This window comes from Delphinapterus leucas, chromosome 6 (assembly GCF_059928025.1).
Source record: "Delphinapterus leucas isolate spDelLeu-1000000601 "Yukka" chromosome 6, BTC_Dleu_Yukka2, whole genome shotgun sequence".
Lineage (NCBI taxonomy): Eukaryota > Metazoa > Chordata > Mammalia > Artiodactyla > Monodontidae > Delphinapterus > Delphinapterus leucas.
The window spans coordinates 97,841,823-97,853,908 of record NC_143134.1 but is presented as its reverse complement, the minus strand read 5'-3'; the positions used below and the strand labels follow the sequence as shown (position 1 = coordinate 97,853,908).

Sequence of the window (12,086 nt, the reverse complement as noted above, 5' to 3'; positions counted from 1 at the left end):
CTGAAAGACATTTGGTGGTAATACATTTTCAGAAAATTAGTCAACCAGTCACCTTTCCTGCAGTATTCTCTAGAAAATATTCTCCAAAGTATTGAGACTAACTAGAAAAAAAAAAGAATTTAAATTAAAAAAAACTGGTGATAAATATGAAATTAGTTAAAGTTAGAGACCTAAGAACAATGACACCAGCTGCTAAAGGGCTTTTGCTGATGAATATTCTTGGGGAAAAGTCAACTATAAAGGACACAACAGAATGCGAAAATAAATTTTAAAGAGGATTATTAAATTTGCAGAGTAAATCAATAAAGAATTGGAGGAGAAAAAGAGAAAAACAAAACAAAAAGCTAAAAATCTGTCTTCCAAAGACTGAGACAAGATTATTCCTTTTAATTTTATTATGAAGAGTGTTACATATTATGAACGTTTATAAAATGTTTAAGGACACTCTAGTAAAATCATAGTCAAACAATGGTGCAAAGAACACATTTAAAAAGAAACCATAAGAGAGACAACTACAGTATTTGGTGTTTTCACTATTTAAAATTTTAGCCATCCTAATAGCTGTGCAGTGATATCTCGTTGTGGTTGTAATTTGCATTTCCCTGATGGTTAACAATGTTGAACATTTTTTTAAAGTTTATTAGTTATCAGTACTGTAGTCCTCTATCTTTACTTCTCTATCATTGACAACTTTAACTCCTTCCAGAAAATGTTTTTACACTTACCACCTTTACTTAGAAGTTGATATATAGTTTTGGTATTTGTTACAGGGGGACTAGTAAGGGAAACTTTATTAAAGAGGAACTGGGAAGATACCAATTTAGATTAGAAATAAAAGGAGTAGGGAATTCCCTGGCAGTCCAGTGGTTAGATTCTGTGCTTTCACTGTTGGGGCTCGGGTTCAATTCCTGGTTGGGGAACTAAGATCCCACAAGCCACATGGCATGGCCAAAAAAAAAAAAAAAGAAAAGAAAAAGAAGAGTAGTAGTAATTTTCAGTAAAGGTGGACATTTTCACAAAATTTCTAGAAAATGATTTATTAAGGAAGAGGAATATGCTGAAATTCAGCAGATTTTGTATTTTTGTGTCCAAGGAAAAAAAATAAGATCCCAAAACACAAAGTATGATGTGGCAGAGCTGACACCAGCTGAACACCTGTAAGCTCACACCAGTGACAACACAGAAAATGGTTTCTAATTATTAGCTGAGCAAGATCTGGTTTATTAATATTTACTTCAGGAAGATCACATGATGTGTTCATGGGAGAAATTATGACAAAGAAAAATTGTAACTTCTTCCCCTTCCCCGTTTTATTGAGATATAACTGACATATAACATTGTATAAGTTTAAGGTGTACAACGATGATTTGATATATGTACATATTGTGAAATGATTACCACCATAAGTCAACATCCATTACCTCAGTTAGAAATTTTTGTTTTCTTGTGATGAGAACTTTTAAGATCTACTCTCTTAGCAGCTTTCAAATATACAATATAGTATTGCTAACTACAGTTATCATGCTGTACATTACATCCCCAGAACTTACTTATATCTGGAAGTTTGTATCTTTTGACCACCTTCAACTAATTACCCCAGCCCCTACCCCCTGCTTCTGGCAACCACCAATCTGTTCTCTGAGTTTGTTTGTTTATTAGAATCTACATATGCAATCATACAGCATGTCTTTTTCTGACTTTTTTTCCTTAACATAATGCCCTCAAGGTCCACCTATGTTGTCACAAATGGCAGGACCTCCTCTTTCTTGTGGCTGAATAATATTCCATTCTATATATATACCACATCTTCTTATCCATTCATCTGTTGATAGACACTTAGGTTATTTCCATACCTTGGCTATTGTAAATAAAGCTGCAGTGAACAGGGGGTGCAGATATTCCTTCAGGATAGTAATGTCATTCCCTTCGAATATATACCCAGAAGTGGAATTGCTGGATCGTATCGTTCTATTTTTAATTTTTTGAGGAAACTCCAAACTGTTTTCCAGAGTGGCTGTACCAGTTTACAGTCCCACCAAGAGTATACAAGGTTTTCCTTTCTCCACATCCTCACATGCCCTTGTTAGCTCTTGACTTCTTTGATAATAGCCATTCTAACAGGTGTAAGGTGATATCTATCTCCCTGTGGTTTTGATCTCCATCTTCCTGATGATTAGTGATGTTGAGCAATTTTTCATGTATCTGTTAGCCATTAGAATTTCTTCTTTAGAAAAATGTTTCAGTTCCTTTGCCCACTTTAAAAATTGGATGTTTTTTTGCTATTGAGTTGTATGAGTTCCTTATATATTTCGGATATTAACCCCTTATTATACATATGATTTGCAAATATTTATTTCCAACTCATAGGTTGCCTTTCATTTTGTTGTTTTCTGCTCAGAAGCTTTTTGGTTTGATGTAGTCCCACTTGTTTATTTTTGTTTTTGTTGACTATGCTTTTGGTGTCATATCACTGACAAGACCAATGTCAAGGAACTTTTTCCCTATGTGTTCTTCTAGGAGTTCTTGGTTTCAGGTCTCATATCTAGGTTTTCAATCCATGTTGAGTTAATTTTGACTGGTGTGATGTAGGGATCTAGTTTCATTCTTTTGCATGTGATTATCCAAATTTTCCCAGCCCCACTTATTTAAAGACTATATTTTCTCTATTGAGTATTCTTGGCTCCCCTGTCAAATATTAGTTGATTGTATATGCATGGGTTTATTTCTGGGCTCTCAATTCTATTCCATTGGTCTATGTGTCTTTTTAAATGCCAGTACCATACTGTTTTGATTACTACAGCATTGTATATGGTAATAATATAGCTTGAAATCAGGAAGTGTGATGCTTCCAGCTTTTTTCTTCTTTCCCAGGATTGCTTTGGCTATTGCTTTTGGCTATTTGGCTAATGATGCTGAACATCTTTTTAATGTGCTTATTTGCCATCTGTATAGCCTCTCCAGTGAAATGTCTGTTCATATCTCTTGCTCATTTTCTAAGGATTTTTAAAAAACTGTTGAGTGTTTTCTTTAATACATTCTAGATACTAGTCTTCTTTCAGATATGTAGTTTGCAAATATTTCCTACTAGTCTGTAGCTTGACTTTTCATCCTCTTCTTGTAAGCTTTTGCAAAGCAGCAGTTTTCAATTTTGATGAAGTACAATTTATCAATTTCTCCTTTTACTGATTGTGCTTTTGGTATGAAGTCTAAGAAAGAACTCTTTGTCTAGCCCCAGATCATGAAAATTTTCTTTTTTTCCCCTTAGAGTTTCATTGTTTTATATTTTACATTTAAGTACATGATACATTTTGAGTTCATTTTTATATAAAGTATGAGGTTTTTTGGTGTTTTTTTTTTGCCTTTGGCTGTCCAATTGCTCTCGTACCAATTGTTCAAAAGACTATCCTTCCTCCATTGAATTGCTTTTGCACTTTTGTCAAAAATCAGTTGAGCATATTTGTATGCCAATTTCTAGGTTCTTTTTTTCTGTTCCATTGATCTATGCGTCTATGCCTCTACCAATACCATTCTGCCTTGATTACTGCATTAGTTTGCTAAGGCTGCCTAACAAAGTATGACAGACCAGATGGCTTAAAACAAGTTTCTTTTCTCACAGTTCTGGAGGCTAGAAGTCTAAGATCAAGGTGTTGGCAGGACTGGTTTCTTCTGAGGGCCTCTTTCCTTGGCTTGTAGATGGCCATCTTCTCCCTAAATCTTCACTTGATCGTCCCTCTGTGTTTGTCTGTATCTTAATCTCTTCTTATAAGGATACCAATCATATTGGATTAGGGTCCACCCATACAACCTATCTCACCTTAATTTAGAAGTACTGTACTGGTGGCAAGATTACTATTTTACTAGATAGCTTATGAATGTTAGTGGCTATTATTTCTACTGCAAGCTGCAAAAATAAACACAAAATATCTCAAGTGATTAGAAAAATTTTATTCATCGTCCCAAACTGGATTATATATTACAAATTCTGATCAAAATAATAATATTAAAGGCATTTTCAGTAGTACCACAAACTATCTGTACCTGAAGATAAAGTCAAAGTAAACTGGTAAGCATACACTGAAATTTACTCATGTTTAAAATATCACTTTGTTTAGAAAATTCACAAACACGTTTTTCTGGTTATGATGTGGGATACATAAATAGCTACATATGATTTTCATTTAACAAACACATGAACTATTCCCCATGCTCTGAATGAGTCATCATAAGTCTGCATACTCTTGTAATTTTCTTAATGGTACATGAGACAGTAGTTTATTGTTTTATAGAACAAAATACAGCACTTCTAATTCTCCTCATACTGCCTTTCAACCCCACTGTGAGAGCTGTGCATAAGAACACAGCAGCTTGGGTGGCTCACGGGTTCCGACATAATCTCTGCATTGGTTGCGTTGGAGGACGGCAAGGAAGGCATTCTAAGATATAAGTTCTGAGAATATAGAAACAGATTTCTCATAGAAAAATGTATACTTGTCTACTTTAGCACAGGTACCATACAAAAAGCATCACTATTGAATTGGTCTGTTTGACTTATAAACTATAATTAGGATTTCAGTCTGATGTGGAGCAGCTTAAAATAGTATCACATACCCTGTTGATTCTTGCCTAGTTGAGACAGAAACACAAATGTGGGGGAAGAAGGTAGAAAAGAGTATTTTCAATTCCCGTTTATTAATACTGACATAAGCATTCATCAGCACAGATAATTAAGTGAAACTAAGTATTCCAAATTCTTTCCCTCTCCAAATCATGGCTTATATCTGACTTTGGCTGGCACAGATTTTCTAACAAGAAGGTGAGGGTTCACCTCCATGAAAAGCTAGATTACTGAAACAGAAGTCCAGGGCAGACCAGGCACCAAATCTAGGGAGGTACGGAGAGTGACCTGCTTGGGACCCGGGAACTAGGTAGCATATGGGGATAGCATAAGGAGACCCTAGAGGACAACAGCTTCACCAATAAAATGAAAATATTTGTTCTATTTAGAGTAGGAGGCAACTTGGTCATGTCTCTGAATTCATCAACCATACAATTTGTCCTTTAATGCCTTGTTATAATGAAATGATTTCTTTTTCCCCTAAGCAAATTCAGTCATGCAACCTTCTGAGTGAGGTTTGTGTCCTACCACAGTTTCTTTAATCCCATTTGAAGAATAATTAGAAAAAGGATTTGGAAACAAGAAATGGAACATTTCTTGAGTATTACCTAATTCTAGGCCTGATACTAAGCACTTTATATTTCATTTAATCCTAACTAAAACCCCTTAGAAGTATTCTTCATTTTGCCAATTCACTCATGTGGAAATTGAGGCTAAGAGGTCCCCACCATAAATCCCGCACAATGAAGCTGGGATTCAAACTCAGGCCTAATTCAAAACTTTGTGCCCTTTTATGCTAACATGGCACTTTCCCTAAGTGACATGTTAGAGGTGACTTAGCCCGGGTCTTAGTGACAGAGGAGGAGGAAAGAGAAGTAGCTGCTGGGGCATTTCTTCAGAGAAATCCTTTTGAATGGTCAAGAAATAGAGATTTTCCCATGCTTTAAAGTTGTTACAAATGATGGCTGTGTTTTAGAAGGTGGGAATGTGGCACTTTCTCTGATCGTGTTTTGAGGGGAAGTTTCCCCAGGGGATTTATAATACTAAGAATGAAGGAACTGTTCATTTTTCAGAAGGTGAAACTAGGGGGAGACTTAGAAACATCTGCAGCCTTAGGCTTTTGACATTGGGTGAGGGTTTATTGGCGTGTGGGAATTCATTCCAAGTGTGTTTCCCAGATGCAGCTCTGGTCCCCAGTCTACCCCTGCTTTCCTGTGTAACACCTTGCTGTCCTATGTGCCATTTGAAGCTTTGTAGCCTGTAAGGCTAGAAACAACGGTTTAGGGTCACAAAAAAAAAAAAGAGAAATGAGCATAATCTATTCTCAATTTCTTGGATCCTCCATAAGAGACTATCAGTAAAGAGGAAGAGGAGGGAATCTTCAGAAATGGGCACTTACTAGATTGGTGCTAATGGTTTCCTGGGGAAGTAGAGAGGTAAGCAGAAATGGGACACATCGTGAGCCTAAGGGAATCAGGTACTCCTGGATATTAAAAATATAATGACCAAAGGCTGATGCCTCCAAATATGAACTATTTCACCTTTTGGAGATAAGGCATGTTTTAGATAAAGTTATGAAGACAGTGTAAGCATTTTGGACAAAACACTCTTCCTTCGTCACCTCAGACTCTAAATTTGAGCAGAAAGATATTAAGTGGGTGATGGCAAAAACATCCTGAAAACTTCTCCGTCAAGCATGTCAAGCAGGGCTAAAGATGTTGTGCTGTGATCAGTGAAACAGGCATGTGCTGGGAGTCATGGCACCCTTAGAGCCTCAACTCTTTCTTGCTCAAATCACTCCTTTCTGTGCTTATTTATTTAGCTATACAATAAAAGGGTTAGAATGAGTGTCGCAGTGAGGGCCCCTCTGGCCCTTAAGGCTCAAGAGCAAGATGATTTTCGCTTGAGTGTTAACTTGTCTGGGGGGAATGGTGGCACACATTCTGCCACCTAGTGGTCATATTTCAGGGTTTGCCCCACTGCCCAGCTTCTCAGGGATGCTCAGTTTGGAGAACTGAGGTTTTATTCCAGGATCCAGAGGTCAGCAGCTGCAGCAGAGGAGAGAAGGACAAGTGCTCCCTGCTTAGAGAAGGACTGAGTGGTCACCTGGTTGTCAAGTGAGAGGTTGTCAGTCTTGACTCTCAGGACCTCTCTGGGGACATCCATGGGTGCTAAACAAGTTAATATAAGAGGTTTTCTCCTGGTAAGCCAGGCAAACTGTACCTGGAAGTGGACAGATTAGGAGAATTATTATTGGAATACTCAGGTGAGGAAAGAAAAGTGATCTGATAAGGTGTTGATGGTAGAGCCAAGGTCTCTGGACACTCAGCAGAGTGCAACAATTAAGAAGTATAGGATGAAGTGTAGCTGAATCTGTAACAGAGCAAGCGTGGCTTTCAGAGTTTGGGGAAGGGCTTTCATTCTCCCAAGTTAGGGTAGGCCCCAATATCTGAACTCTGTGAAACCAGAAGGCAGTCAAAAAAGGTATTCTAGCAGCCAGTGGTCTATAGAGGGATGTATATGGAACCTCTGTCCATGCGGCCAAGTTAGCTTAGATATTTGAATGCTTCAAGACCTTGAACTCCGGGGACAGATAAAAAGAAATAACCTAAACAGGGGGTGGGTAAGACACCCCCTGGCAAACAGTGGGCGTCCCAATTTGAAATGGGCAGAAATGTGTAGTGTATGCACTTTTAGACGCTAAGTACGAGCAAATGGTCCTCAATAAACAGGGTGGATTTTGCCCGGGAACACTATTATTACCTGTTACATTTTTTCAACCATAAAAAAAAAATTAGGTTCAACTATTTAGAATTTGGGTATGATTTCCATGGGCTGATTTTCTAGCAAAAAGAAAGCTGATTACAATGGCCTGTCATTTGGGGACAAGTTTACTGGTAATCTATAAAGGTTATCTGAAAACCTAAATTATGTTAGGTTTTTATAAGAAGACCCAGTGACTATGCACTGAAAGCTCATCCTAAGAGAGGAAGGTCATTGCTTACCATTTATCAAAAAAAAGTTTTTGCTGTTTTTAAAATTTGGAGTGGGGTGGTTGTAGCTTGTAGGTTTCCCCAACTTTGTTTTAGGAAAACTATCAGCCCATTCTCTCAGACCTTCTGGTTTCCATTTCTGACATCCCTATTATTCTCTAGTTTTCACGAAAATCTTCCAATCTGGTCCAGAAAGTAGTCCTAAGCAACCTACATAAAATGTAAGACTTAGCTTCCTATCCTGGGCAAAGAAAAAGATAGCAATGCTCTGTGCCTAATATCCCTTTACCTGTCACTTACAATATATAATTAAAGTGACTCGTGAAGAGATAGGGAGACACAGCCATCCCAGTCCACTCAGGGACATATCTTGAGGGGAAAAAGGAAACTGGAGGGTTTCAGAGTGGGCGCTACTTGACAAAGTAGGGATGTCTGAGTTCTTGCCCCATTGATATTCAATAGATAGGACAACTAGGAACCAATACAAACTTTGCAAATACTATGATCTGGGGTGGGGAACAGCTGCCAGGTTTGCCACTTATCTGTATTTCGGAGTCCTGATGTAGTGCTGGAAGAGGAGAGTGAACAGGCAGGTTTACATACCATGGAAATTGGTTTATAGGCTATAAGTGAAAGATATGGAGCTACGATTGATGAATGAATACACTGAGGAGTACCTTTAGGAAAAGTGGAGGTATTTCTATTAACACTTTAGGGTTAACATTAGAATTGGAGTACAAGGGTTATAAACTCAGAAAATATTAAATGACCATGAATTGCTCATAGTTTACCTATTGATTGAGAATGAAGTAAGGAAAATATGTTTTATGAAATCACCACCCTTTCAATATCATGTCTGGTAGCATGGTCTCACTTGAGTGATTTGTCAAACAAGTATTATCAGGTCAGTGAAAATATTCTCACAATCGCTGGAAATTTAAGCATCACACAGGCATAAGCTTTCTTTTCACTTCAGATATGAAAATAGAAGGTGTATGGAAATTTACGTACCTTTGACAAGGCTAGAAATAAGCTGTCATTCTCTTATACAATGCTCTGTGCTCTAAATCAATTCCACATCAGGGTGCTTGTAACAGGAATCTGCTAGCATCTTTTCTTGATGTCACCTAAAGTCTGATCACTTGAATATTAACTCAGCCTCCACACCTTAAAAGTAGCCCTAACATACAAGCTTACACGGGTTATTTTTTTTTACTAGTATATCCTTCCTTAGCTGCACCTGGTAAGCCCATCTTCCAAAATGTTAATTATTTAACATTTTAAAAGCACTTACAGAACACTTCATATTCTATATAAGCTCTTCAAAGGGTGAAGGTGTTTCCCTCAAAGGAAAATTGGGGTGCTTACCAAAGGTAGGGGGAAAAGAGGCAGGCATCTGTCTCACTCATCTCTGCTTCTCCACTGTAACCTAGCACTGTACCTGGTACATGGAGACTCTTTAATAAATGTAAAATGAGAGAATTAAATCAGTTGGCTCAGGAGTTAGGACTCTCTCTGTATCTTCAAACTTGTCATTTTTCTTTGGCTCCTACTTATGTTTGACAAGTAGACACGTATCCTTTTAAACAGTCATCTCCCTTTTGTGCAGGAGGGGAATTCCACCATTTCAACCTACTGTGTCAGTACAACTGGATAACCTCATCCCACTCAGAAATGGGCCAGACTCCATTGGGCTGCACATTGTGGGGAGAGCGTTTCCAGTCCCATGTCCTCACAGGAACCTTCCAGGTCTTACCATAGTTGGCTTCGATGTACTCGATGGTTTCACAGGGCACACGAACCTTCATGTCTACAAACTCGGTCCAGCACAGTGTAAACTTGGGAAACAGGTATCTGTGGCAAAACAGGCAATGTGGAGAGGCGTTAGGCTCCAACAGCAGAAGTTTTAGCTAAAGAACCCACAACTAGTGTACTCTTGGCTAAAGGACAGTCCTCTTCCACTAAATAGCTTTGGGGATAGACACAGGGGACCTTTTGCTGTTTCTGACTGTCCAGTATCTCTTTCTTCTTCAAATGGCAATAGCACCCCAATTTATCTCCCCTATTCCCAGTCCATATGGGTCAGGAGGGGCTGACCTGACCCCTAGGCCCCAGAGATGGGTAAAAAAGACTCAGGCCTAACCAGAAAATTATAGTTATTGGGTCAGGGATGGAAATTTACACAAATTAGGCAAATGAAAATCAGCCTTAGAATTTCTTTTGGAACTATCAGGGGAAGAAGTGTTCTTCTGCTGAGGTTTCTAAGCTGTAGGATGGAAACTGAGCACTGCTAGTGGCCATCTTTGCTGTTAGCAGGGACAGCCGGTCTGAGAATGAAGTCAAAGCAAAAAGTTGTCAAAAGATGGAGGAAAATGATAGAGGTCAGAAAACCCTGGGGAAGTGCTTGGATTTGGTTGTGGCCATTCCTTAAATACTGATAAATATTCTTTTTGACTACATTTCTAATACTTGGAATTCGTAGTACATGGAGGGAGGCACGTAGCAGTGAGAGAGGAAACAAAACCCTCCTAGTTAGCCAGAGAACCTGAATCAATCCTGGCAATGTATGACATTCTCCAGCAATAGCATCATAAATGCTTGTGTGTTTGTGAGAGGACATGTTAATTCCTGTCTCCTGGGTTTCACTGTGGTCCCAGATGGCTTTTGATGACCTTAGATAGCTGAAGGAGAAATTCCCAGGATCAGTCAGGATATTTCTCAAACTCCTTTCCTAACTCGCACAGTAATAAGAATTTCATACCACAATACGTGAACATGGTAAGACCCACTATATGTTGGCTTTTTGAGCAAAGCTTCACACCCCACCCCCTCCTCAGATGCAGGAATAGAGATCTAATGCTTGGATCTACTGTACTTCAACAATACTTCTCTTAAAGGAAACAGTTATACAAACCACCTTCTTCCTGCTCTGCCTTTTATTTTATCACCTCCCCTTCTTAATTTCTGTTCTCAGCCTCAAACTTACTTCTTTCTTGCTTATTTTTAATAGGTTACACATCATTAAATCTCAACCAAATCCAAACTGCTACTAAAAGAACCTAACTAAAGAAAACCAAAATAAGCATCACATGTGTAAGGTGAATCTTCTTTTCCTTCACAGCATGGATTTTCCAGGGAAACAGAGCAAGCACAACTCCAAGATGCTCTCCCAGGCTCCTCCCTTGCTTCCATCCCTCACGTGAACCCACTTTTTTTTTTTTGGCCTTTCTTTCTTTTTTTCATCTCAAATGTAAAAGAATATCTCTAAGCTAGCCCACTAGTTATAATGAATTTAACTCAACTTATAGCAGAATTATTTCAATTAGTAAGTTTCAGAAATTATACTAAAAAACCCCCATGTTTCTTAAAGGTACTTTGGATCAGTAAATGAAATTCTATATATTACAAAGGAAAGTTAAAACTAGCAGGCTCGTTAGATTTAAGTTTATATTTTAATGCTATATTCTGTGTTGTTGCTTTCTGAGAAATGTTTCTTCTCTTCACAACATGGCAAGAACCTTCAGTAATGAGATTTAAAGTGGCAATAGCAGAGATTAAAGAAATTTAAAATATCAGAGGATTAAAGAAAAAAGGAACAGAGAAAAACCAGATGTCAAAGTGTAATCAGATTACAGAAATGGGATCTAACTGGGATGTTCTCCAAGGAAAGGTCAGTTCTCAGATATTTTGCTTTTGAGTATTATTTTACCACCAGATGAACATAAAGCCACAGATGAAAATGAGAGGCTGAACATTTCTAAAGAAAGCAACAAGTCCCTTCTACACAAACCAATAGGTGCTGGCAGTTCACAGACAATACCAGCTGGCTTCTGTGAAAAGAAGGCCACAGCAAAGCTCAAAGCTGAGGAAGAAATAGGATACAGCACAGCTCCACCATCTGCTGGTCCCAATTTTACTCCGCACACTCATATTCATGGACTTGCTTATTTTGTCGTGAGACATATCCATCCATCATTAGCCTCCACCCTCCCTGATCAAGATGCTGGTCAGCAGAATGTCCACCTGTCCCATCCTATCAAGTTGACACACTGAAGCTGAAATGAGGCAGAAATCATGGTCCATCTAGTAACATAGGCCAAGAAATGTCCCTCTTAAATATAATCCTCTACAGTCTCATCAAAGGGATGAAAGAAAGAAAAACCGTAAGTCCAGGATGATACAATGGATGAGAATACTACAAATTTTATAAAAGCTTTTATAAAATGAAACGTTCAAAGCTTTCATTGAACAATGAAAGATTTATGAACAAAAACAAAACATTTAAAACATATAAGCAATCTTAAAATTACTCAAAGACAATTTAACTCAAATGTTAATTTTTGTTCCTAAATAAAAACATCCCTAAGCTATCTTTGTGGTTTTATTTTCACCAAATAATTTTCAAGCCTTTCAGCAAAAAGAAAATTCCAGCTTCCTAGGAGAAGAGGGAAGATAAACAATAAAATGTGAAAACTGAT

The 12,086-nt window shown here is 38.0% G+C and overlaps 1 protein-coding gene across 5 annotated transcripts in view; it reads right to left on the bottom strand.

Annotated features, from left to right (window-relative positions):
• The window catches only part of FKTN (fukutin), an 88,795-nt gene that overhangs the window by 12,096 nt on the left and 64,613 nt on the right, over positions 1–12,086 (bottom strand). For 2 of the 5 annotated variants that reach the window (XM_022600134.2, XM_022600137.3), the window contains one exon: positions 3,924–9,462. In XM_022600134.2, the coding sequence (XP_022455842.2) occupies positions 9,249–9,462 (214 nt within the window). In that variant the 3' untranslated portion in view covers positions 3,924–9,248. Of the gene's footprint in view, positions 1–3,923; positions 9,463–12,086 lie in introns of those variants that run through there. The other 3 variants (XM_089913493.1, XM_089913492.1, XM_089913491.1) reach the window with 3 other exon arrangements.